Source organism: Mobula birostris, chromosome 18 (genome assembly GCF_030028105.1).
Source record: "Mobula birostris isolate sMobBir1 chromosome 18, sMobBir1.hap1, whole genome shotgun sequence".
Taxonomy (NCBI): Eukaryota; Metazoa; Chordata; class Chondrichthyes; order Myliobatiformes; family Myliobatidae; genus Mobula; species Mobula birostris.
In genome coordinates, this window is record NC_092387.1 from 18416306 (window position 1) to 18443782 (window position 27477).

The 27477-nt window shown below is 47.0% G+C and overlaps 1 protein-coding gene across 7 annotated transcripts in view; it reads left to right on the top strand.

The window, feature by feature from the left end:
* The window catches only part of LOC140211985 (AP-3 complex subunit beta-2), a 168041-nt gene that overhangs the window by 123217 nt on the left and 17347 nt on the right, over positions 1-27477 (top strand). For all 7 annotated transcript variants that reach the window (XM_072282298.1, XM_072282299.1, XM_072282300.1 and 4 more), the window contains 8 exons: positions 7913-8024; positions 9127-9286; positions 10567-10729; positions 13367-13442; positions 19372-19481; positions 21078-21309; positions 24624-24708; positions 26552-26649. In XM_072282298.1, the coding sequence (XP_072138399.1) occupies positions 7913-8024; positions 9127-9286; positions 10567-10729; positions 13367-13442; positions 19372-19481; positions 21078-21309; positions 24624-24708; positions 26552-26649 (1036 nt within the window). The remainder of the gene's footprint in view (positions 1-7912; positions 8025-9126; positions 9287-10566; positions 10730-13366; positions 13443-19371; positions 19482-21077; positions 21310-24623; positions 24709-26551; positions 26650-27477) is intronic.

Sequence of the window (27477 nt, forward strand, 5' to 3'; positions counted from 1 at the left end):
GTTAGGCAGCATCTGTGGAGAGAGAAACAAGGCCAATGTTTCAGGCTGGAGATACTTTATCAGAACGAGGAAAAACGGATAAAAATCTGCAGAGAAGGTTGTAGGAGGAATGGATAGATAGGGCAAAGGGAATGCCTGTGATAGGATGAGGTGGTTAATGGGGCAGTTGGAGAGTGATTACTCTTCCTTGTCTCACACTAAACCAGACATTTCCCTTTGATTAGCCTGTCCCTCCTGGCAACTTCTCTCCAAGTTAGTGTCCCCTTCTAATCAGTTCTGACAAACGGTGAGTGCTCTGAATTGTTAAGTCTGTTTCTCTCTCCAACAGGCTGTCTGATTTGCAGATTAGTGATGAGAGTCTATTGTCATTCACTGACCCTTCACACAATCCTAGTGCTCCTCCCACCCAAAGCCAATCCTACCTTACCTTAGACCCCTCCCCCACCAAACACCTGACCACAGAGCTCCTCCTGGATTCCAAAGTCCTGGAGCCCTCCCCCCCCCCCCCCCAGTGGGCGTCGATGCCCACACCCCCCCACTGGGCATCGATGCCAATGCCCCTCCCACTACATAACAGTGGTGACAGACTGTGCAGCATTTAAAGAACTGAAGTATTGAGGAGGAATATCTGAAGTGTTGAGTCCAGGAAGAACGTTCAAGAGACTCACCATTGTGACGAGCACCACCGAGAGCTGTGTCACTGGGCTTTTGATCCTGTCACACATTGTGAAGAATGGGGGTCCATCAGCCTCCCCCGTGGGCTAGCCCCAGATCCCCACCCAGCCCTTCCTGTAGGCAGCCACACAATACAGGCATGTGCTGGAGGCATCCTGGTGTTGTCCACTGCTGGCCTTGTTACCACCACCAAGACTGCTGAGAGAGGATCCTATAAACCTTCAACACAAAATGTTGGAGGAACTCAGCAAGTCAGACAGCATCTATGGAGAGAAATAAACAGTCAATGTTTTGGGCCAAGTAACCATGGATTTTCCCACAGTAAACAGCCAGAGTTCGTCCCACAGACAAACATTAAAACAGCCCATAACAAGCCTGCCAGGCAAAGTTGGCATCCAACATGGGTGTTCATCCAACTTGTTGGCAGAATGCTCATTAATCACTGGGCGCTGACTGTGATCGGTTGATTCACTGAGATGCATGTGTTGTGTTGTGAGTGGGTTTGCTGTCTCGGCTGTTCGTGCTGTGCCACTTCTTGACATAAAATCTCTTGCCTCTCTCCCTGCTGCTGGGAGCTGGAACCATTTTGGCCCAAATAGTTCAGAGCGAGGAGCATTTTCTGACGTTTACTGTACAGTGTTTCATAGTTTTATAAACATGGATACAGACCCTTCAGCCCAGCTTGTCTGTGCTGACCGACATGCCCCTCTACCCTAATCCCATTTGGTCTCTGTCTCCGCGTCTCGCCGCACTTCTGTCCGCCTCTGCGCCCCTGTGTCTTTGTCCCCTTCTCTCTTTCTCTCCGTCAATGCTTCGTTCCAAAGAGGAAGAAAGATCCTAAGGGGAGTAAGGGGAGGCCGTGGCTGACAAGGGAAGTAATGGACAGTATAAAAATAAAAGATAAGAGGTATAACATGGCAAAGACGAGTGGGAAGCTGGAGGATTGGGAAACTTAAAGAGCAACAGAAGGTAACTAAAAAGGCAATACACAGAGAAAAAATGAGGTACGAAGGTAAACTAGCCAAGAATATAAAGGAGGATAGTAAAAGCCTCTTTAGTTATGTGAAAAGGAAAAGAATAGTTAAGACCAAAATTTGGCCCTTGAAGACAGAAGCGGGTGAATTTATTGTGGGGAACAAGGAAATGGCAGACGAGTTGAACAGGTACTTTGGATCTGTCTTCACTAGCGAAGACACAAACAATATCCCAGATGTGATAGTGGCCAAAGGACCTAGGGTAATGGATGAACTGAAGGAAATTTATCCCACCACTAAGCACATCTTTCCCTCCCCCCCCCCCGCTTTCCGCAGGGATTGCTCCCTACGCGACTCCCTTGTCCATTCATTCCCCCCATCCCTCCCCACTGAGCTCCCTCCTGGCACTTATCCTTGTAAGCGAAACAAGTGCTACGCCCTTACCACCATTCAGGGCCCTAGACAGTCCTTCCAGGTGAGGCGACACTTCACCTGTGAGTCGGCTGGGGTGATATACTGCGTCCGGTGCTCCCGATGTGGCCTTCTATATATTGGTGAGACCCGACGCAGACTGGGAGATCGCTTTGCTGAACACCTACGCTCTGTCCGCCAGAGAAAGCAGGATCTCCCAGTGGCCACACATTTTAATTCCACATCCCATTCCCATTCTGACATGTCTATCCACGGCCTCCTCTACTGTAAAGATGAAGCCATACTCAGGTTGGAGGAACAACACCTTATATTCCATCTGGGTAGCCTCCAACCTGATGGCATGAACATCGACTTCTCTAACTTCCGCTAATGCCCCACCTCCCCCTCGTACCCCATCCGTTATTTATTTTTATACACACATTCTTTCTCTCACTCTCCTTTTTCTCCCTCTGTCCCTCTGACTATACCCCTTGCCCATCCTCTGGGTTCCCCCCCCTCGTCTTTCTCCCCAGACCTCCTGTCCCATGATCCTCTCATATCCCCTTTGCCAATCACCTGTTCAGCTCTTGGCTCCATCCCTCCCCCTCATGTCTTCTCCTATCATTTTGGAGCTCCCCCTCCCCCTCCCACTTTCAAATCTCTTACTAACTCTTCCTTCAGTTAGTCCTGACGAAGGGTCTCGGCCTGAAACGTCGACTGTACCTCTTCCTGGAGATGCTGCCTGGCCTGCTGCGTTCACCAGCAACTTTGATGTGTGTTGCTTGAAGGAAATTTATATTAGGCAGGAAATGGTGTTGGATAGGCTGTTGGGTCTGAAGGCTGATAAGTCCCCGGGACCTGATGGTCTGCATCCCAGGGTACTTAAGGAGGTGGCTTTAGAAATCATGGACGCATTGGTAATCATTTTCCAATGTTCTATAGATTCAGGATCAGTTCCCCTGGATTGGAGGGTGGCTAATGTTGTCTCTCTCTTCAAGAAGGGAGGAAGAGAGAAAACAGGGAATTATAGACTGGTTAGCCTGACGTCGGTGGTGGGAAGGATGCTGGAGTCAATTATAAAAGATGAAATTACGACACATCTGGATAGCAGTAACAGGATCGGTCCGAGTCAGCATGGATTTACGAAGGGGAAATCGTGCTTGAATAATCTTCTGGAATTTTTTGAGGATGTAACTATGAAAATGGACAAGGGAGAGCCAGTGGATGTAGTGTACCTGGACTTTCAGAAAACCTTTGATAAAGTCCCACATAGGAGACTAGTGGGCAAAATTAGGGCACATGGTATTGGGGGCAGAGTACTGCCATGGATTGAAAATTGGCTGGCTGACAGAAAACAAAGATTAGCGATTAACGGGTCCCTTTCGGAATGGCAGGCAGTGACCAGTGGGGTACCGCAGGGTTCAGTGCTGGGACTGCAGCTGTTTACTATATATATATATATCTATATATATTTATTTATTTATTAATGATTTAGATGAGGGAATTAAAAGTAACATTAGCAAATTTGCCAATGACACAAAGCTGGGTGGCAGTGTGAACTGTGAGGAGGATGTTATGAGAATGCAATGTGACTTGGACAGGCTGGGTGAATGGACAGATGCAGTTTAATGTGGATAAATGTGAGGTTATCCACTTTGGTGGTAAGAATGGGAAGGCAGATTATTATCTAAATGGAGTGAAGTTAGGAAAAGGGGAAGCACAACGAGATCTAGGTGTTCTTGTACATCAGTCACTGAAAGCAAGCATGCAAGTACAGCAGACAGTGAAGAAAGCTAATGGCATGCTGGCCTTCATAACAAGGGGAATTGAGTATAAGAGCAAAGAGGTCCTCCTGCAGCTGTACAGGGCCCTGGTGAGACCACACCTGGAGTACTGTGGTCAGTTTTGGTCTCCAAATTTGAGGAAGGACATTCTTGCTATTGAGGGAGTGCAGCATAGGTTCACAAGGTTAATTCCCGGGATAGCGGGACTGTCATATGTCGAAAGATTGGAGTGACTGGGCTTGTATACTCTGGAATTTAGAAGGCTGAGAGGGGATCTTATTGAAATATATAAGATTATTAAGGGATTGGACACGCTGGAGGCAGGAAGCATACTCCCGCTGATGGGCAAGTCCAGAACCAGAGGCCACATTTTAAGAATAAGGGGTAGACCATTTAGAACGGAGTTGAGGAAAAACTCTTTCACCCAGAGAGTGGTGGATATATGGAATGCTCTGCCCCAGAAGGCTGTGGAGGCCAAGTCTCTGGATGCTTTCAAGAAAGAGATGGATAGAGCTCTTAAAGGTAGCGGAATCAAAGGTTATGGGGATAAGGCAGGAACTGGATACTGATTGTGGATGATCAGCCATGATCACAGTGAATGGTGGTGCTGGCTCTAAGGGCCGAATGCCCTATTCCTACACCTATTGTCTATTATGTCAGGATAGGGTGAAGCTGAGCCTTTCCCTTGGCACTCCTGCCGCAGTGAGGGGATGGGGTGAGGCTCAGCCTTTCCCTTGGCACTCCTGCCGCAGCGAGGGGACGGGGTGAGGCTCAGCCTTTCCCTTGGCACTCCTGCCACAGTGAGGGGACGGGGTGAGGCCCAGCCTTTCCCTTGACACTCCTGCCGCAGCGAGGGGACGGGGTGAGGCCCAGCCTTTCCCTTGGCACTCCTGCCGCAGCGAGGGGACGGGGTGAGGCCCAGCCTTTCCCTTGGCACTCCTGCCGCAGTGGGAACAGTTAAGGCCATCACTTTGCCACATTGAGCCAGCTGCAACTCAGTGGTGCGGCCGCACCAGCAGTGGGAGACAGCAGGTCTCCTAGCACCCTGCAGGCAGCGGTGAGAGAGACTATCAAACCCTGGTCATCTGTCCGCATGTCGGGGGGAGGGGGGGGGGTGCCAGTTTCCATTACTGCTCTCAGTCCCTTTGCCAGACTAGGTACAGCCCACCTCTCCACTGAGCAGCTGCTTCACTCACCCTATCGCCAGCTCCAGCTGGTACCAGCGCTGTTGACTATGGTTTGCTGCAGGGGTCCTGGGGTCCACACTTGATTCCCTGCATACAACCCAAGCAGATCAGGGGAGCACATATCTGCGGGAACCCCAGGACTAAAAATGTTTGATAAGTTTGTGCTCTGTGCGCTTACACTGATTGATGAGCTGATACAGTGTCTGCAGTTCCACAACCTCTCCCCTGGTTCATGTCCGACCTCAGGAAGGCACAGTGCAGCATGTTTAAGCACGAGGATGTCTAGCACCCTGGATGTCTTCCGTCAATAATTCTAATGTCATGGGGCAATGACATGGCCATTTGTGCACCTGAGATTCTGCAAATGATGAAAATCTTGAGCAACCCACACACAAAGTGCTGGAGGAACTCAGCAAGTCAGCAGCATCTATAAACAGTCAGCATTTCAGGCCAAGACCTTTCATGATGAAGAGTCTCAACCCAAAACCTCGACTATTTATTCCCCTCCATACATGCTGCCTGACCTGCTGAGTTCCTCCAGCCTTTTGTGTGTGTTGGTCAAGATTTCCAGCATCTGCAGAATCTTCTGTGTCTATGATAGAGACTTTGGTCCCCTTCCTTTCCAGTTCTGATGCAGGGGCTCGGCTTGAAACATCAACTGTTCATTCAACTCCATAGATGCTGCTCTCTTCCAGCATTTTGTGTGTGTTGCTCTGTACCAAGTTTTGGGAGCATGGGTATTCTAAGGGAGTGTGACTCAGGTCAGTACTGATCCTCTGTCCAATGCCTATTTCTCCAGCTGTTGTCTGGCTTATCGTTTTATACACACCCCCTCTTCTTCCTCTCTTCCCAGTTGCTTTCTGATTTCTGTTGTGATGTGGCTTTAACTAAAAAATTAACTTAAGTCCAGACTATCCAAACAGATGAACTGCAGAACATTATAGATGGCGCATCAGTCACTATTTGGTGATCAGGGCTTATAACCTGGGGCACTTGATGTTGGATAAGGCCATGTGGCAAAAGCCCTCAAGCACAGAGGGTTTATGTTACTAGGTAGCAGAAAAAGGGTTTGACAGGAAAATCAAGAATCCAAACCTGAACTGGCAGCACTAGAAACATAAAAACGCTGCAAACACACAACAGGTTAGGCAGCATCTGTGGAGAGAGAAACTGAGTGAACGTTTCTGACCCTTTGTCAGGGCTGTGCATCTGCACTTTATTGATCTTCATCGTTTGAGTTGGCAGCACCTACCACGTGGAGTCATACCGCATGGAAACAGGCCCTTCAGCCCATCGAAATATGACTGACCTCCAACCATCCATTGACACTATACCAAATTCTCATCAGCCCTCACCCCACCCCACTGATTCTACCACTCACTGGCACACTGGGGACAGAGTCTAGTGACCAGTTACCCCTCCCAACCCAACCTTGTATCAGGCTTTTCTACTGAGATTCCCACCTTGTTAAGAAGCCAACTGGTGTTTCTGTGGGTGGGGCGGATGCACTGCTTGGCTCCACTCTGAGATAGTTCTCATTGACTGGCAGTGGATAAGGATGGTACTCATGGCCTCTACCACATTGGTGGACAAGACCTTATGGAAGCTCTGCTGCTTGAAGGTCCCTCCTGCAAGTCACACGCTGTCTTGACGTGGAGATATATTGGTGTTTCTTCATGGTCGTTGGGTCTAAGTGATTTAGGAAAGCAGCTCTCACCACTACCTCCCCCACCTTCTCAAGGTAATTGGGGAATAAATGCTGGCCTGTTCAATAATGCCCAGAACAAGCATTGGGTAAACATAAGTATTTCTGAGCCTGACTATTAGTATTGAGTGCTTTATTGAACAATGTATTGCCCTGAGAAAAATCCCCCTTTTGTTCATTCTGCCTGTGACAGCATGAGTTTCCTCTGGGTGCTTGCTTTCCTCCCACTTTCCAAAGACATACGGGTTAGTCGGTCAATTAGTCACGTGGGAGTAAATGGGCATCCCGGGCTCGTTGGGTTATAAGGGCCTGTAACCATGTCGTATCTCTGAATAAATTAAATAAGACATCTAAAATAAGAACTAGAAGGTCCAGGAACACTCAGCGTCTAAACATTAACTCTGCTTCTCTCTCCATGGATGCTGCCTGACCTGCTGAGTGTTTCCAGCCATTTCCTTTAGTTGCCATAATGAGTTAGTGTGGCTTCTGCCTCATTTGAGGCGAACGGAACAGAGTTGGTATGTAGTGTGCTGGCCACGTTAGTCCAGTACAAAGCTGGCGAGTGTTGATCTTAATCTCAGCTCAGATGAGATATACCAGCCAATCTCGAAAGGTGAAGGATGTGAGGGTTGAGCCCTTTGCCCTGATATTGGTAGGTACTTCAGGAGTGTGCAGGTGTATCTTTAGCTGTGGGGACAGGGGATGGTATCCAGTGTCACAATATTGGGCAGGCTGCACTGCAGCATCTAATCCCAAGCACAGATCCATTACAGATCAGCCAGGGAGCTCTGACCTGCTCAGTTTCAAACCTGAGCCGGTTTAACCCTCCTTATGTCGCATATTCATTCCAACTTTCCTGGAAGCACTGTATGGGTACAGAATTTAATTCAGATGCCCGATGGGCATGGGTCACAGCAACCCAGAACTCCTAACCCCAAGCAATCCTACAGCTTCTGGATAAAGGCACATGTCTGGCTCACCTCAGACTGACAGAGCCTGGACTCAGTGGGATGTGAGGTTTTGCACTCAGCAGTCACGTTGGAAGGTGGGGGGGGGTGTGACATTCCTTGCCCAGAGCATGTTTGATGTTCCTGTTTCCAAACCCGCACTGAAATGTTTTATCTGCTTCCCCTCCCCTCTTTCAACCTGCCCCCCTACCACAACCCCAACCCCCAGGTTCCAGAATGGACCAAGCCTAGCGGCCGAGAGAAAAGGAAGGAGAAGGTGGAGAAACCATTCTACTCTGAGTCGGAGGGAGAGTCTGAACCCACCGAGTCAGCGGACAGCGGTGAGCTACGAGTGGGCACGGTTTTGCAATGTAACCTCTTCCCTGTCCCCTCCCTACCTCTGCTCTTGTCATGAATGTCTGCCCACCAGCCTGCGAGAACCAGCAGCTACTATCTCAGAATTGTAGCTGACCCATTTCGGAGCACCTTTAGGGAATCTAGAAGGAATGCTGGGAAAGGAAAGGAAGTAGGGGAAGGGGCGCACCTACTTGTGTGAAAATTGACATTGGGAACTCATTTGGCAGCCCCTCAAATCCCAACCAAAAAAAAAGACAAAGAGAAAATACAGCAAGTCCTCTGGTTAGTGCTGCCTTCAGCTGACCCATCCACAGGAGGTGGCTATCTCCGGGATGATCAGAATTTACTGCCCTCTGAAATTAGTGGTTTGACAAGCATTTCGGCATTCAGCTAAGAAACTGGAGTCACTCAGTCTGAGTCAGATTGACAGAGGTACTTCTTTGAAGACTGAAGCAAACCGGTTGGATTCTCTGATGGAACCAGCGATCCCATTGACAGAGTCACTGAGTCATACATGATGGAACCAGACCCTCCAGCCCAACTGGTCCATGCTGACCAAGAGTCCTTTTTAACTTCTGGTCTTGAAAGCTTCTGGGATCCCTGAGTCTACGAATCACAATTTAGAGTCATGGACAGACACAGCATAGAGATCGACCTTTTGTCCCACTAGGTCTATGTTGACTGTTGACCCCCATTCAACTGCTCTGAGTCCTGGTTTCACCAGACAATTTAGTTTGATCTTGCCGATCATGTTCCACAATGCCCTTGTGAACTTACTCTGACAGAGGAAACCACATCTCCCCATCAGACTTCTCAATGTCGTCCGCCACGGAGGGATCTGAAAGAATATGAGGAACTGAGTGCTGAGCAGGGATCAAACTCATAGACCTTCTCTCCCAATTCTGGCCCTGAATTCCCTCCCTGTTCCCAGAACTGGTGGGGGTGGGGGGCGGTGTCTTCAATAGAAAAGAGTGTCTGCTGTATTGGGCGTGCTGTCCTCTCGAGACCCATTGAGGGCTGTGGGTGGGGTCTGCAGCAGAGACCAGCTGCTCAGGGTGACCGGCCAGCCTCTCTGTTAATTCACAGAGTCTCCCAGCACCAGCGAGTCGGAGAGCATAAGTGAAATTGAAAGTGAGAGCGCCTCGGGCAACGACGAGGAGAGTGACGAGGAGGGGAAGTCCGACAAGCAGAGGAAGAAGAAAGCAAAGAAGGAGAAGAGCAAACAGAAAGATGAAAGTGAGGACAGGTAGGTGGGGTTGATGGACCATGGAAGCAAGGACAGGTGGGTGGGGGTTGATGGAACACAGAAGGCGAGGACAAATTGGTCAGGTTAATGGATCACAGAAAGCAAGGACAAATTGGTAGGGTTGATAGACCACAGAAAGTTAGGACAAATTGGTGGGGTTGATAGACCACAGAAAGTTAGGACAAATTGGTGGGGTTGATGGACCATGGAAGCAAGGACAGGTGGGTGGGGGTTGATGGAACACAGAAGGTGAGGACAAATTGGTGGGGTTGATGGACCATGGAAGCAAGGACAGGTGGGTGGGGGCTGATGGAACACAGAAAGAGAGGACAATTATAATGCAATGAACCAGTGCCACTCATAATCCCTCATATCATGCATCCATATGGTGTCTGAGAGGCTCCAGCCCCTCAGAGACTAGTAAGGGTGGGATCCTAGACAGTGTACCTTCTCCACAGACCCTTTGCATTGGCTGCTCTGAGCCTCAGAATGGCCCTCAGCGCGGATCCCTGAAGTCTGGAAAGTGCCAGTCCGCAACTGCGAGGTGAACAGGTTTTGCATCTCAGGTAAAGCCCTCCCCACCATTGAGGATATCTACATGAAGTGTTGTCGCAGGAAAGCATCATCCATCATTAGGGACCCCCACCACCCAGGTCATGCTCTCTTCTCACTGCTGCCATCAGGAAGAAGGTACAGGAGCCTCAGAACTTGCACCACTAGGTTTAGGAATAGGTATTACCCTCAACCATCAGGCTGACCCATAGGAGATAACTTCACTCAACTTCACTTGCCCCATCACTGAACTGATCCAACAACGAATGGACTCAATTTCAATACTCTTCACCTCATTTTCTCAATATTTATTGCTGCTTATTATTATTATTATTTCTTCCTTTTTTGTATTTGCAGTTTGTTGTCTTTTGCCCGCTGGTTGAATGCCAAAGTTGGTGCAGTTTTTCATTGATCCTATTATGGTTATTATTCTTATGATTATTATTATTATTGAGTATGCCCACAGGAAAATGAATCTCAGGGTTGTATATGATGACAAATATGTACTTTGACAATAAATTTGCTTTGAACTTTGAAAAATGTTTCAGACATACAAACTGTTATTCACTGATTTTCTAACCACACTTGCTGTTGCCTTGGTCTGCCGCTTATGAACTAAGTGACTCAGCAATTGATCAGAGCTCTCCGTAGGTGGCATAATCCTTAGAGTGTTGTGTCTCCCTCAATAACCAGAGGATGAATGGTAACCTCACTGTTGTATTTGTCAGTGGGCAGAGTGAGGGAGAAGAGCGGGTGAAAAAGCAGAAAGTGGAGGGGTCGAGCTCCTCATCAGCCTCATCTTCTGAGGACAGCACCTCTGAAGACAGCTCTTCCGAATCTGAGTCAGAGGAAAACTCGGAATCAGACACTGGGAAAAAACACAAGACCAAGGTAAGGAACGAAGAATTCCTGTGAAGATTATTGAAGGGATACACTAGTTAGTTAAAGCACTACTCTACTGATGGAGAAGTTGCAAGTTCAAAGCCCACCAACCCCAGCACTAACGAAATCCAATAAATCTAGGAACTTGAGAACCAGGAAAGTTTCAGGATTGTTCAAAACATATATTAGTGACTTTGAAAAGGACAAGCCACCCTACTAGTCAGGTCAGCATGAGGGTCATTTAGGGGTAAATTCCCTCCCATTCATTGTAACAGTGGAAGGGGAACCTCTGAGATCTTCAGGAATACTCCATGGAACAGAGAGTCATACAGCACAGAAACAGGCCTTTCGGCCCACAAGTCTCTGCTGACCATTAATTACCCACCTGTACTAACTTCCGTTCACCAGCACTTGGTCTGTAGCCTTCAATGCCTTTTGGTGATTCAAGTGCTTCTTAAATGTTATGGAATTCTCATCTTCTGCCACCTCTCGGTCAGTGCAGTCTAGAAGAAAAGGTACCCTCTGGCTACTGGGGATGATGATCAGAGTTACAAGTGTTTTAATTTTAAGTGCTCAGAACATGCACCCGTAGACTTGCCATCTTCCTCGGTGGTTTGCAGTGGTGACGTCTACACCCAACAAAGGTGCTCATTGACTTTGGCATCATGACCAGTTGCCTCGGGAAACTCGGCTGCCTGCCTGCCGCAGGTTCCGAGTGTGCATGGGAGCCGGAGAACTTCCTGATGACTTCAGATTCCCACAGCTCGGCAACTGCATGGATTCTGGAGTCTCGTGTGGGGGGTGGGGGCATCGTTGGGCCGGGACCAATTCCTTTGAGTTCTTGCTTCCCATTCAAAAATTAATCCCAATCTCTCCTCCATCATCCCAGACCCTTTCTTGCGGGCAAGTAAATCAATCGCAGCAGTGCATATAGTGGATGGGGGGGGGGGGAGATAGTGGGGGGAGAGGGTGAGAGTCAGAGGGAGGAAGCAACAGGACTTTAACCCTGTTCTGCACCAATACAAGTACCCATCACCCAGTTGCAATTGGCAGACGGATAAATGCTCACTCTAATGTCTCCACCACCTCCCCAGCCTCTGCCTGACTCTGATTACCCCAAATCCCCACTGGGCAGGTCATTGACTCCCTACATCTGACAGAACTTATTTTAAACTTACCGCAGTAGTGAAGTGCAGGCTGATCCAGCATTCCCCTGCAATGGCCGTGCTGCACTCCTGTCCTAAATACCCCTGCCAACATCATGTAGGGCAGGTTGTGGAGGCTACAGCCTATGCATGGTTGAACAGCATGGGGCAGAGATCTGCTGTGGAGCAGAGTCCAGGAGATGTGGGGCAAACTCCAGGTTTCCCTCCTGCATTCCAAACATGACACCCTTCTGCGCCTGAGTGCACACTTTGCACCCCTCACAAACATAAAGCAGGAGTGTTAATCCCAAAACAGTGGACATTGGTAACTTGAATATGCAGTTATAGAAACTCATACAAGTGCAAAGGTACTTTTCTAATCCTGTCACTGGTTAGTCAGCAGTTGAAGGATGCTGCCTGGATTAGAGAGCTTGCCGTACGAGGATAGGATGAGCAAGTGATGCCTTCTCTTTGGAGAAAAGGAAGATGACAGGTGACTTGATAGAAATGTGCAAGATGATAAGAGGTATTGACCGAGTACATAATCAGAGACTTTCTCCCAGGGTGGAAATGGCCAAATGAGAGGGTGTGATGGAAAGTGAATGGAGGAAAGTGTGGGGGTGATGTCAGAGGTAGGTTTTTACAGAGACAGTGGTGGAAGTGTGGAAGGCTTTGCCAAGGGTGGTAGTGGAGGCTTTTCAGGGACTCTGAGATAAGCACATGGATGCAAAAGTAATGAAGGGCTATGTGGAAGGGAAAACCAGGAGTAGGTTACAATGTCAGCACAACATCAGGCGTCAAAGGATGTGTACTGTGCTTTACTGTTCTATGTTCTGTGAGGTCAGAGGGGAGGGATATCATTTCCCCAGAGGAAGTGGGGGAGAGGGGCACAGAAGGATACCACCTCTTGTCTGAGAGTGAAGGAGCTGAGGGAAGGCAGTTAGTCAGTGTAAACTAGATCCTTCAACAAGATTCAAACATCTGACAAATCTTCCCCTTCCCACACCTTTCAACATTTCGAAAGGATCATTCCCCATTGTGATTCCTTGGCCCACTCTTCCTTCCCCACCTACCACTTCTCTCACAGCAACTACAGGAGTTACCACACCTGTCCATTTACCGATTTTCCCCCCTCCCCCCCCCACCCAACCTCAGGTGCTGCCTGTGTGGAGCTTGCATACTCTCTCTGACTGCATGCATTTCTCCTGGGATGTCTGGTTTCCTCCCACGTGCCGAAGGCAAAGATTGGTGGGCCCCTGTAAGAGGAATAATCTGACGGAAGGGAGATCATGAGAATAAAAACTGTTAGGATTATTGTTAGATGAGAGTAAATGGGTGTAGACTTGATGGGCTGAATGGCCTGTTTTGTGCCCTATCTCTTCTATAGGCCAAAGATATTCTTGAGTCAAGTGGAGGAGTGATGCAGGAGGCATGGGAGGGGGAGGGGGACAAATCAAAGAGTTCTTCGCCTTATGTGACAAGCCTGTTTATTTCTTTTCAGTCTTCCTCCTCCAAATCACCCTCTGAAGCATTCAAGGATAAAGAGAAGGAAATCTCCCTCCTTGACCTCGACGATTGTGAGTCTTTTGCATCCAAGTGCTCGAGGAATGGTTAGGAAAGTTTGTTAAGAGACTCATCAGTGGCTCTGTTGAATGAGCAAAACACACAAAATGCTGGAAGAACTTGGAGGATCAGGCAGCTTCTACGGAAGGAAATAATGGTCTATGTTTTGGGCGAAGACCCTTTATCAGGACATATGAAGATTGTTTATTTCCCTCTATAGATGCTGCCTGACTTGCTGACTTCCTCCAGTATTTAGTATTTGTTGCTCGAGATTCATAGTCAGATTCGGATTCAGACTGACTTATCAGATGTATATTGAAACAGACAGTGAAATGCATCACTTGTATTAACAACCAACACGCTTCGGGATGTACTGGGGCCAGCCAGCAAGTGTCACCAAACACTCCAGAGCCAACATAGCAAGCTTACAATGTTCAGCAGAACAGCAACAAAACAAGACCCTTGCCCATCCTCCCACCCACTCAAACACATGGACTGTCACTACGTTCGGACATAGCCCAAGTGCGGCGCGAGAGACACTGAAGCGGGTCGATAGTTCAGAGACTTTAATGTGAACAAAGTTAGAGGCAAAAGAAAACAATAAATGCTCGACTAAACAGGGCCATTAACTAAAACTCTCAAATGGAGAATGAAGCCAACACTGTGGCAGAAAGGAATAACTAAATATAAAACGAATACCGCTAGTCTTCAGAGTCAGTTGACTCGACAGTCCAATTACTCAGGCAAGGCTGAATGCAAGCAGGCAGTGAAATGTTGCTGTGCTTTACTCAAGTCTCGATAAGCACTATGACAAAAATGGAGTTAAGTACCAATCACAATGAAATAATAATTAGCTGAGCATAATTGCCATATCTGCTGCGCTGCCAAATCCGTGGTTGTGACACAGACAGGCTTCTAACTCCTGGACAGGCTGCTTCCAGGTTTGTGGTCCTTGGCCCCTGATTCTCAGACTTATGGACATTGGGCCTCCATCCTCCAGTCCTTAGCCCAACTTCACAGATATCAGGCCTCTTATTACCCCAGGACTCACTGATCATTGGACTTTGACCTTCACGTCTTGACTTCCAGATTTACCCATCTTTGACCATTGAGCCTTTGCCTACCAACATCTGCGGAATCTTTTGTAACCCTGTAGGTTGTGTAGCTCTGAGACCTAAATATTTGTGACCTCTGGCTTAGCAAGCTAACATAGAACATAGAATAGTACAGTACAGCACAGTACAGGCCCTTTGGCCCACAATGTTGTGCCAACCCTCAAACGCTGCCTCCCATATAACTCCCCACCTTAAATTCCTCCATATACCTGCCTAGTAGTCTCTTAAACTTCACTAGTGTATCTGCCTCCACCACTGACTCAGGCAGTGCATTCCATGCACCAACCACTCTCTGAGTAAAAAAACCTTCCTCTAATATCCCCCTTGAACTTCCCACCCCTTACCTTAAAGCCATGTCCTCTTGTATTGAGCAGTGGTGCCCTGGGGAAGAGGTGCTGGCTATCCACTCTATCTATTCCTCTTAATATCTTGTACACCTCTATCTTGTCTCCTCTCATCCTCCTTCTCTCCAAAGAGTAAAGCCCTAGCTTGGAAGATGACTATTATAAAGGAATTGCTTTAACCTGAAATCCAAATAGATCTGTTAAATTCCAGAACATTGCAGTCTTCTGAGTTCTATTACTACAAGATTGAGGACTAGGACATGGGAAAGAGATACATATCATCTCCTCCACTTTTTTAAAATAAGGTGCTGGCCCTGGCTTTGCTTTCCTGCTGTAAATGGAGCAGGCTCTGGAATATCTTGGTATGGTTCACCACAGCTGAACTTCAGTGGAGCTGTTCCATGAAGCACAAGACTGCTCCAACATGCAATTCTCCTTTCCCTAGGATACGCTTCGTGCTTTGTCCCAGGACCACTTTCTCCCCTGGGGTGTTTTTAAGCTTTATTTCCAGGGTCACCTTGCTTTTGCCCAAGATCTCTTCCTGTACTTTTCCCAAGATTTCTCCAGCCTTTCCCTCAGATACTTTCCTACATTTCCCCTTGGCTAACTTGCCATTCTCTTTCCTCGGGATTACTTCCCACTCTTTGCTGGGATCATCTCCTACTCTTTCCCTAAGACTTCCCACATTTTTCCAGGATCAACTCCTCTTTCCCAAGTATCATCCCTGCTCTTTTCTCGACATTATGTCGTACTCTTTCCCCAGGATTACCTCCCACAGTTTCCCTGGGATCACTTCCTGCTATTTCCACAGTTCCCTCTTTTCCTGAAACACTCCTCCCATTTTTTTCTGAGGCAGAACTCTCCAGGGGTGCATCCTTCTCTCTTTCCCTGGATACTGTAGTCTCCTGGGTCACAACTCCCCCTAGGATACTGCTGTTCTGTGCTGTGTTTTTAATTGCGCTGTCCTAGGTGCTGAAACACAGTAGCTGAAACCCGGGCAGTTTTGGACAGCGCCACATTATTCAGCAGTGTTCACTAATGCCATTTACTAATGCTGGAGATGTCAGTCTTTGGTCCCCACAACATTTTAACACGTTATCCTCCTTTCTTTAATTCATGCATGCAATTTACTGTATTTTACTTGGAAACATCTAAACATTTAGATTTTTAGTTACAGATACCATGTGAACAAAATAATTTGAAGTCTGCTTTTCACAAATAATGGGCTTTACACTAATTAAAATTCTTAAAATTTGTTTTATTAATTTTGTTCTGTATTAGTCAATATTACACCAGTTTACTACAGATATAGGTATTGGCTTATTATCGTCACATGTACCAGGATAAAGTGAAAAGCTTATCTTGTATACAGTTTATACAGATCAAATCATTACATAGTGTATAGAGCTAAAATAATGTTAAACAATAACAATGTAGAATAAAGCCTAAAATTTACTGAAGAAGTGCAGTGCAGGTAAACAATAAAGTGCAAGATTATAATAAGGTACATTGTGAGGCCAAGAGTCCATCTTGTTGTACAAGGGGTCTACTTACGAGTCTGATTTAAGTGGGGTAGAAGCTGTCCTTGAGGTGGTACATGTTTTTAGACTTTCGTATCTTCTGCCCAATAGGAGAGGGGAGAAGAGAGAATCTCTGGGGTGGTTGGGGTCTTTGATTATGCTGCCTGCTGTACTGAGGCAGCAAGATGTTTCGACAGTCCCTAGAGGGGATGCTGTTTCCTGCGATGTACTTTGCCGTGCTGACAACTCTCTGCAGGCACGTGCTGAGCTGTTGCCATACCAAGCCAATATACATCCAGAAACAATGCTTTCTGTGGTGCATCAGTAAAAGTTGGTCAGAGTCGACAGGGACCTGCTGAATTTCTTTAGACCCCTGATGAAATAGAGGCATTGCTGAGCTTTCTTGGCCATGACATCGACATGCTTGGACCAAGACAGGCTATTGGTGATGTTTAAACTTGAAGCTCTCAACCCACTCAACCTCAACCATGCTAATGTACACAGGAGCATGTATACCACCAAACAACACCCCCCCCCACCCCTTTCTGAAGTCAATGACCAGCTCTTTTGATTTGCTGACATTGAGGGGAAGGTTGTTAAACATATCAATCAATATTTTTTTCAAAAGCAAAGAGTCTTTCAATAAAACAAAAGATTTTCTGTTATGTTGCTGACTGGCAGATTTCCCATGCAACAATATCCCAATTTATTGGTTACAAAACAAGTAAACTTTACATCCTATCATCTTTGCTCTGATTGCATATTTTTACCAAGACATTGCGTGGGTATACCAGTGCCTAAGAAGAATAATGTGAGCTGCCTTAATGACTATCACCCGGTAGTACTCACATCGACAGTGATGAAATGCTTTGAGAGGTTGGTCATGACTAGACTGAACTCCTGCCTCAGCAAGGACCTGCACCCATTGCAATTTGCCTATGGCCACACTAGGTCAATGGCAGATGCGATTTCAATGGCTTTTCACATGGCCTGAGACCACCTGGACAACACAAACACCCATGTCAGGATGCTGTTCATCAACTATAGCTCAGCATTCCCACAATCCTGACTGAGAAGTTGCAGAAGCTGGTCTTTGTTCCTCCCTCTGCAACTGGATCCTCTATTTCCTAACTGGAAGACCACAATCCGTGCGGATTGGTGATATCCTCCTCGTTGACAATCAACTCTGGCGCACCTCGGGTGTGTGGTTAGCCCACTGCTCTACTCTTTATATACACATGTCTGTGGCTAGGCATAGCTCAAATACCATCTATAAACTTGCTGACGATACAACCATTGTTGGTAGGATCTCAGGTGGTGACGAGAGGGCGTACAGGAGTGAGATATGCCAACTAGTGGAATGGTGCCGCAGCAACAACCTGGCACTCGACATCAGTAAGACAAAAGAGCTGATTGTGGACTTCCGGAAGGGTAAGATGAAGGAACACATACCAATCCTCATAGAAGGATCAGAAGTCGAGAGAGTGAGCAGTTTCAAGTTCCTGGGTGTCAAGATCTCTGAGGATCTAACCTGGTCCTAACATATCGATGTAGTTATAAAGAAGGCAAGACAGCGGCTGTACTTTTTTTTTTAGGAGTTTGAAGAGATTTGGCATGTCAACAAATACGCTGAAAAACTTCTATAGTTGTACTGTGGGGAGGATTCTGACAGGCTGCATCACTGTCTGGTATTCGAGGGGCTACTGCACAGGACTGAAAGAAGCTGCAGAAGGTTGTAAATCTAGTTAGCTCCATCTTGAGTACTAGCCTAAAAAGTACCCAGGATATCTTCAGGGAGCGGTGTCTCTGAAAGGCAGTATCCATTATTAAGGACCTCCAGCACCCAGGGCATGCCCTTTTCTCACTGTTACCATCAGGTAGGAGATACAGAAGCCTGAAGACACACACTCAGCGATTCAGGAACAGCTTCTTCCCCTCTGCCATCCAATTCCTAAATGGACATTGAATCTTTGGACACTACCTCATTGTTTTTTAATATGCAGTATTTCTGATTTTGCACATTTAAAAAAAATCTATTCAATATATGTAATTGATTTACTTGTTTATTATTATTTTATTTTATTCATTTTTTTTCTCTCTGCTAGATTATGTATTGCATTGAACTGCTGCTACTAAGTTAACAAATTTCACGTCACATGCCAGTGATAATAAACCTGATTCTGAATCACTTGTGACTGCTCATTGTCAATAACTGAGTTGATTTATAGAGTTATAGAAAAGTACAGCACAGTAATTGGCCCTTCAGCCCATCTAAACTGTGCTGAACCATTTAAACTGTCTCGGACCATCAATCTGCACCCAGACCATAGACCTCCATATCCCTCCCATCCATGTACCTATTCAAACTTCTCTTAAACATTGAAATCAAAATTGCATCCACCACTTGTTCTGGCCACACTCTCATCACCCTCTGAGTGAAGAATTCCCCCTCATGTTCTCTTTAAACTTTTCACCATTCATCCTTAACCCATGACCTCTTGTTCTAGTCTCACCCAACCTCAGTGGAAAAAGCCTGCTTGCATTTATCCTATCTATACCCATCATAATTTTGTATACCCCTATCACATTTCTCCTCAATCTTCTATGTTCCAGGGAATGAAGTTCTAACCTATTCAATCTTTCCTTATAACTCAAGTTCTCCAGTCCCAGCAACATCCTTGTAAAAATTTTCAGGTCTTTTTCAACCTTATTTGCATCTTTCCTGCAGCCAAATGACCAGAACTACACACAATATTCCAAATTAGGCATCCCAAATGTCTTATACAACTTCAACATCAGATGTTGTAAAGATCAGAATGGGTCGTTTTCCTGAACAACGTCTGATACTACAGATGTTGTCAGGCACCTATTGTAGGATTGACAGGTGCTCAACAGGACTATTTGTGACAGTAATGCTGTATCTGCCTCATTGTTAACCCTCTCGCCTCAACTTGTCTTCTGCAGTCAGTGGACCCTCCGTCCTACCAACCACCCCATCACCTAACACGTTCTCCAAGAGTCTCAACCTGGATCTACAGGGACTAACCTTGTCCAACTCCACCCTGCCATCAGAGGTGAGTGTTTGGATATCTCAAGGTTCTGGGAGGTGGGAGAGGAACGCGTTGTCAAATGGATTCATGGCTGCGTAGTGTGAATACTGGGGGTGGGAGTCAGAAATATCCTCCTCTGTTTGCATGTTTGTGATGTAGGGGTTAGCCACCAGAGAATAGGTTACAGAGGAAGGAAATGGGGAATGGGATTAATGGGGTTGCTCAGAAAGCTAGCATAGGTTCAATGGGCTGAACAGTTTCCCTTATGTCATAAGAAAATGTAAGATGTATTATAATATAAATGTGGCACACACTGGCACTGCATCACAGCACCACTGACCCAGGTTCGATCCTGACCTCTGGTCTGTCACTGTGGAGTTTGCACCTTCTCCCTGTGACCCTGTGGGTTTCCCTCGGGTGCTCTGGTTTCCTGTGTCCCAGTGACATCATGGTCGGTGGGTTGATTGGCTGCTATTAGTTGCCCCGAGGATGTAGGTGAACAGTGGAATTTGGGAGGAGTTGGTGGGAGTGCGGGGAGAGTCAATGGGGTGAGTGTAATAGGGTGGATGATGGCCAGCACAGTCTCAGTGGGCAGAAGGGCCTGTTTCTGGGCTGGGTGATCTCTGACTTCAGTTTACAGTATCTCAGGAGGTGCTGATGGAGCAGACAATGGTGGAGCAAGGATTATGGTCTGAAAGGCTTCTCTAGTTCCCATGTTACCCAGTCCTCAGAGGGACAACGCCCCTGACTGGTCTGCATGCAGGGCGCTTTCTTTTACTGTTGTCACGCTTGCTTCTCCATGGTGATCTGAGACCGGTGGTGACGGAGGAACCCTGGGTGACTCAGGTGTTAGTCAGAGAGTCGTACAGCACAAAACTAGTCCATGCCATCTAAGCTCGTCTCATTTGTCTGCATTTGGCCCATATCCCTCTAAAACAGGGGTTCCCAACCCGGGGTCCACGGACTCCTCGGTAGGGGTCCATGACATTAAAAAGGTTGGGAACCACTGCTCAGAACCTTGCCTATCCATATAATTGCCCAAAATATCTTTGTACCCGTTTCAAACTTTTTAATGTATCTGGTTCAACCACTTCCTCTGGCAACTCATTCCATATACTACCCACCCTGATGGAAGGTCTTGGCTTGAAACATTAACTGTTTATTTCCCTCTATAGATGCTGCCTGACCTGCTGAGAACAGTACAGGCCCTTTAGCCCACAATGTTGTGCTCACCTTTTAACCTATTCTAAGATCAATATAATCCTTCCCTCCTCCATAACCCTCCTTTTTTTCTTTCTCCATGTACCTACCTAGGAATCTCATAACTGCCCCTCATGTATTTGGTTCGACAACAACCCTTAGCAGTGTGTTGCATGCCTGTGTTTAAAAAAAAAACACCTGTCTCTGACATTCCCTCTAGACTTTACTCCAATCACCTTAAATGTATCCCTTTTGTATTTGCCATTGGCACTAGAGGGAAAAGTTGCTCGCTGTCCACTCTAGCTATGCCTCTAATCTTCCTATACACCCAGCTCCTCCGATCTTCGGCCACGGCTCAGCCTCCCCCGCCTCCCCAAGCCCAGGCCCTGTCCTCATCAATCTCCTTGTCACCTGCTGTAGGTGTTGAGTCCCTCTCTCGGCAAGGTGAGGACGTTCGAGCTGCTGCACCGGTTGACGGGTGAAGGGCTGTCGGTGCGCTACCACTTCACCCGGAGACCCTTCAGTCCCGACCAGGCCATGGTCTCCGTCCAGATGCAGTTCACCAACAACTCCGAGATGGAAATCCGGCAGCTCCGCATCAGCGAGCCCAAGCTGCACTCGGGAATGAGGATACAAGGGTTCAAGGAGATTGGTAAGCAAGTAGGAATAGCTGCTCAACGTGCACTCGGTGAACGGAAACTGACAGGATCTGGAAAATACTCAGAGTGGGCAAGGGGCATTAATGTTTAGAATATAGAACAGTTCAACACGGTACAGGCCCTTCGGTCCATGATGTTGTACTCTTACTCCATGATCACTCTAACCCCTGCCTCCGTTTCACTGGTCCATCTGTGCTCTCTTGGCCCTTTGATAATCCATCCCCTCCCCGTTTTCCTATCCACACATTGCCAGTCCATCACACAGGCACCTTCCAGGGCTTCTACAGATACTTCGGAGACGACTTGGTCACTGGCTTCTCTTCGGAAACTCTCAGTGAGCAGGGCTACAGGAGGTCCACTTGTGATCAGGCACGTCTCAGATTTATGTATCACAGGACTGGTTGAATGGCTGGGTCCGTGTCAGGGCGACTGTGTCTGTGTAGCATTGATTGGGTCCGTGCAACAGTGGCTGTGTGACTGGATGTGCATTGTGACTGGGTTTGCATCAGTACAAGCCTGGTTTACTACCAACTGACACCTTGGCAAGGTTGGTCAAGCCAACCTCCAGTCTCAAGGGGAGTGGTGTGGTGAGAGGTATCAGAAGCTGCTGTATTGGATACCCATCCAGAGCTTTATATTAACTGGAAGCAAAGTCTCAAGCTTTGGTTGTTGCTGCAAACACATCAGTGAGTGATGTAGATGGTCAACAAACATAAATTCACATCCACTGGTCACTGTTCATCAGTAAAAATCTAATCGATATTAAGTTTCTGGGTTTACAAAAGAGCTTCAGGAAAAGTTGGGGATGTCAGTCACGTGTTTGAAGACATCTCAGTTCATTGACCAGCTAACTTCAAAATCCTCAAATGTAGGGGGCACTTGACCAAGTCCAACTTTAATCAATTTCCCAACCAGCTCAAAGGAAATCTGTGGAGAATTCCTGTCATGAGGGGACATCAATAGTCAGCCTTGTCCTGGATTGTCCCATTTCACAGCAGAGTGGGTTTGCTTTCAGTAATATTTTCCTGAATGTACTTGAAGTAACATCCTGGCAATGTAACCAGGAGCACCAGTCAACAGCAGCAGAAACAGCGGACTTGCTCCAGAACAGATCCCAGCAGTGTCCGTTGACACCAAGCCGTTGTTTGCTGAGTTTCACTTGAGCAAAAACAACTGGTGGGTTGGAACTGGGACAATCTCAGGCCGATGAAAGACAATGGGTTGGAAGATGTCACAGAATGTGAGGGCTGATTCTTGCCAGCCCCACATGTGACAGCTTGGATCTGCAGTTGCTCGCTATTGTGAAAGCCTTGGCCTGATTCCCAAAACTTGTAAAAGTCTGCACTCCACGCTGCAGGAATAAAACAGACCCCACTCCCAATAATCTGGTGCACCCAATTGACTAAAGAGGCTTAGTCATAGAGTGTACTCAAGGCAAATCAATAGTTTTGTTTAGATACTAAAAGGAATCAAACAAAATGGGTTCGTGCAGGAAAATATGCTGAGTTAAGAATCAACCATCAATTTTCTTCTCTCTAGGACTGACATGAGAGGCTGAATGGCCTACCCCTTCTTCTTTTCCATCCCCTTGTTCTTGTTGCTCGGGGCTCCGTGCAGCATCCACAGTTTGTTGTACCCCATCAGTAACGTCCTTTGGACTGGCGCCCCAGTCGCAGTGCAGTTGGGAGGGCTGCACCCCTACGACGGGGTTCCTGAAATCAATGTTGGAAAAACTCAGCTGGTTCAGGCAGCATCGGTGCAGAGGTTTCAGACTGCAGACTCTTCATTGGAAATGAGAGAGAGGGACGGCAAGTTAGTGCAGGTGGGGGAGAGTGGTGGGTGGAACAAAGGGCGGGGGGGGTCTGATATGGGGTAAAATGCAAAAGCTCCTGTATTAGTTAATGTGTTGTTTATGTTATGAAGTTTAGGTAATGTTGGGCCATGAGACACAGCCAGAGACCAGAGTATGCAGAAGAAGGAAAGTGTGAGGGGAATGACAAGGGAAATTAACCAACATTCCTAAGAGGGGAGGCAAGGTGCTACAGAGATGACGCTTGTACAACACAGATTCTTAAGCCCACCATGTCCATGCTGAAGTTTCTACCCATCCACACTAATCCCTTTGCCTGCATTAGAACCGTACCCTATGTCTTGTCTACTTAAGTATCTGTCTAAATGCATCTTAAATGTTGTGATTGTATCTGATTTCACCAGCTCCTCTGGCAGTGCATTCTAAATATTGACCAGTTTCTGTGGGGAAAAAATTACCCCTCAGATCTTTAAAACTCCTGGCTCTCACCCTGACTTCCACGCTCTTTTTATTTTGATACCTTGCTCTGAAGCTCGTGTTGGACCTCACGGTAACAGTGCAGGAGGGTGTTGACAGGTCAGAGTGGGAGGTGAGTTAAAGTGACAGGTAATTAAAGTTGACCTACCGAGTCTTATGAGCATTTTCTGTTTTCTTTTTAATCATAGTTTTCCAGCACCTGCAGTGTTTTTTTGATAGTCAGCGTCATGTTCCTGGCAGTTCTCCCAGGTGGAGGTGAAAGATTCTGACCAGTAGCAGTGTTCTGGGCAGTCTAACCAATGTTCCTTTCTGATCAACATCCCTGAAAACATAATTTGGGATTAAATTGCATTGCTGTACCTGGCACCTTGCTGCTGCATTTTCTAAAGTGCTTCATAGATAGTCTGATTACTAATAGAGCTTCAAACTTCCAAGTGGATTTATTATTTTATTGTACAGCAAGCAATTTGTCTTGCATGGCATCATACAGATTGTTTCAAAGTGTTCGTATATGGAGCCAATACAAAGGGGAAAGCAACAGCAAAATGCAGAATAAAGCGTTACAGTTACAGAGAGAGTGCAGTGCAGGGAGGAAAATTAGGAGCATGGGCTCAAACAAGGCAGACTGGAAGATCAGGAGTTCATCTTTATCACACCAAGGGGTCCATTCAAGACTCTTGGAACAGTGGGATAAAAGCTGTGCTTGGGCCTGGTGGGACGGGCTGTCAGGCTTTTGTATCCTCTGCCTGAGGAGAAGGGAGAATGCCCAGGGTGCGTGGGGTCTTTGGTGCTGTTGGCTGCCTACCCAAGGCAGTGAGATGTGTACGTAGATCAAGTCCATGCTGGTTTGCGTGATGGAGTGTCCTCTGGTTTATATGCATTTCACTGTATGTTTCGATGTACATGTGAGAATAAAGCTGAACTTCTTTTAAAAAGTTGTAAGGTGCATTAAAAATGCAGTTCTCTTTCTTCCTCGATTCATTCAGACTTTTTTTCTTCCCCTCTTTTCAACATCCACAGATGTCCTCCCGCCTGGTGAAGTTACCTTGGAAACAATGGGCATTGACTTCTGTGATTCCACGCAAGCGGCCAACTTCCAGCTGTGGTGAGTGGCCGCACATCTGGTTCTCTGCAGAGCTCCCACTGTAGAGATAGTCAGGGAGAAAAGAAAAGTGGTCTGTGTGCAAGCTCAGGAAACAAAATAAGTGGAAGGACCAGAGACATGTCAAGGTTTTATTGATTGATAATTCTTTAATTAGCCCAAGTACAGTTGCTGACACTGGTCTGTGTGTATAGGGGGTGTGTGAGTACACTAAAAACACACAGTGGTACTAATAGATAAGACAGAATATTGTGACGGTTAGAAGGTGGAAAGCTGAATCCTCTTGGAGTGACCCTCCCCGTAATCTTGCTACATAAAGGTCAGGGACAGGAAATGTATACAGTACCTTTTACTACTCAGCTACAGTGGAGAGAGTTCAGGCTGAAGATCCTCCCTCAGAACTGAGAAAGGGAGGCATGCCCCAGAACACCCATGGTTTTGAGGTGGTAGATCAGTGTCCATATTCAAGGAAAGTGTCAGAAAAGGGAGAATGTTACAAGGGTAATGTTCACTCTAGGATTCAGATAGACTAGTCCTCTTGCTAAAGACCAGAAGCTGCCTGGCATTCAGAGTCCAGACTTTGGGATTTTTGGAAGAAATAAGGTGATTTCTTCTGCTCCCTTCCAGAGTAGGATAGGGACAGGTTGAGATCTGTCTGGGCTACGGCTCTAGTGGAGTCCATGTCCCAAATGGAAGGATGGCAAGGTTTTAATATGGCTAAACTTGGGAATGAGATAAGGGATTGGGGCAATTTGAATTAGTTTATTATTGTGAATGTACCAAGAGACAGTGAAAAGCTTTTCTTGCACACTTCATACAGATCAGATCATTGCACAGTGCACGGAGGAAGGACAAGGTAAAACAATAAAAATGGAGAATAAAGTGTAACAGCTACAGAGAAAGTGCAGTGCAGGTAAACAATAAAGTACATGATTATAATGAGGTAGAAACAAGAGTCCAACTTAATGTACGAGGGATCTTTTTAATTGTCTTATAACAGCTGGGTGAGACTGTAGGTGGGGAGCTTGTGACACTTGAGATGATGCCAAGGAATGCCTTAGGCAGTGGCCAGAGTGAACTGGACAGAGAGGTGAGGGCCGGTGTGGAGGCTGAGATGGGGTGTCCAGGGCAGATGTTTGGCCAGAGGGAGCTGCAGTACTGGGGGTGTGGGGTGGAAGTTGGGAATGGCTGGTAGAGAGGGGCCAGTTAGGAACGAGCCAAAGCTGGGCAACAAGTTTGAGGGCTAGGATGGAAGCTGGGAGTTGGATAGGAATGGGGTCTCCAGGTGGTGGGGGGGGGGGCAGAGTTTACTGGGTTGGATTAAGAAATGGTGATTGGATAGAAGATATGGATTTGGGTAGAGGGATAGGGGTTAGGTAAAGAAATGTGGTTGGATAGCTGCATAGTGATTGGGTAAAGGCATCTTGATTGGTAGAGGACGGGGGTTGGGTAGGGGGATGGTAATTGGGTAGAAGGGATGGGGCTAGATAGAGGGGTAGTGATTTGGCAGAGGAGGTGGCAGTTGGGTAGAGGTTGGTGATTCGGTAGATGGAGTGGGGATTGGTTAGAGAGATGGTGATAGGGTAGAAGGGGTGGGTTGGGTATAGAGATGGTGATTGGGTAGAAGGGGTTGAGGTTGGATAGTGAGATGGTGATAGGGTAGAGAGGGTGGGGGTTGGGTATAAGAGATAGGGTTTAGGTAGAGGGGGATGGGCATCATTGGGTTGGAAGGAGGGAATATGGGTAGGGTCTGGACTCCAGGACAGGATTGAAACAGGGCCACAGGCTCATCATTCTAGGGGCTACAGTGGGCTCCACCGCTGAGGGTATGGTTGGTATTTTCCAGCTCCCAGACCCGGCAGTTCTATGTGTCCATCCAGCCGCCTGTGGGAGAGTTGATGATGCCAGTCTTCATGACCGAGAACTCTTTCAAAAAGGAGCAAGGTGAGCATCTTCTTGGCAACACTCAGCTGATCAGAGGAAAGGAAAAGTTGACGGATCAACAGTAGTTGCAGCTGCACACAGGGACAGGCCCACCAGTTTGTCCAATACAGTCTTTGGACAAGCTCCTGGGGCAGTTGGTCTCTCTCATTACTCACTGCAGCCATCCACCATTATCTTTCAAGAGATTCTACAGATGCTGGGAGTCTTAAGCCACACACACAAAATGCTGGAGGAACTCAGCAAGTCAGACAGCATCTATGGAGGAGGATAAACAGTCCGTGTCTTGTCCTGAAACGTTGACTGTTTATTCACCTCTATAGATGCTTCCTGACTCATTGAGTTCCTCCAGCATTCTGTGTGTTGCTCACCACTACCTTTCAGTGTCTTGTAGCAGAGCAGTGAATGCTGTTCTTGTTCAAGCTCAAGATTCATTATGCTGGATTGTAGTTGTTCTCCCACTCTGACAACTCCTGGGGTACACTCCCCAAACCACTCCCTCTGTTTCCTCGCCATCCAGCATAAGCCAATCAGTCAGTGTGTTGAGTGTGTCCTTCATTGGATCTGTGATCCAGAGAGCAAGAATTCACATCTCTCTGCAGAATTGGCCAGAATGTCTTGTAAAAAAGACTCTAATAATGTCCTTTTTAATGAACCCTCCCCCCACCAAAGCATTAAATTATGCGGGATTCTAGTCTTAAACCAATTGTGGTTGTCCACACCCAACACTACGAGCCAGCAGGTGGTAATGAGGGCGGCCAGGAATGGGTTGTGGAAACTAGATGCATTAACACCTGCATCCTGAGAATTAACTGAGAAGAAAAACAAACA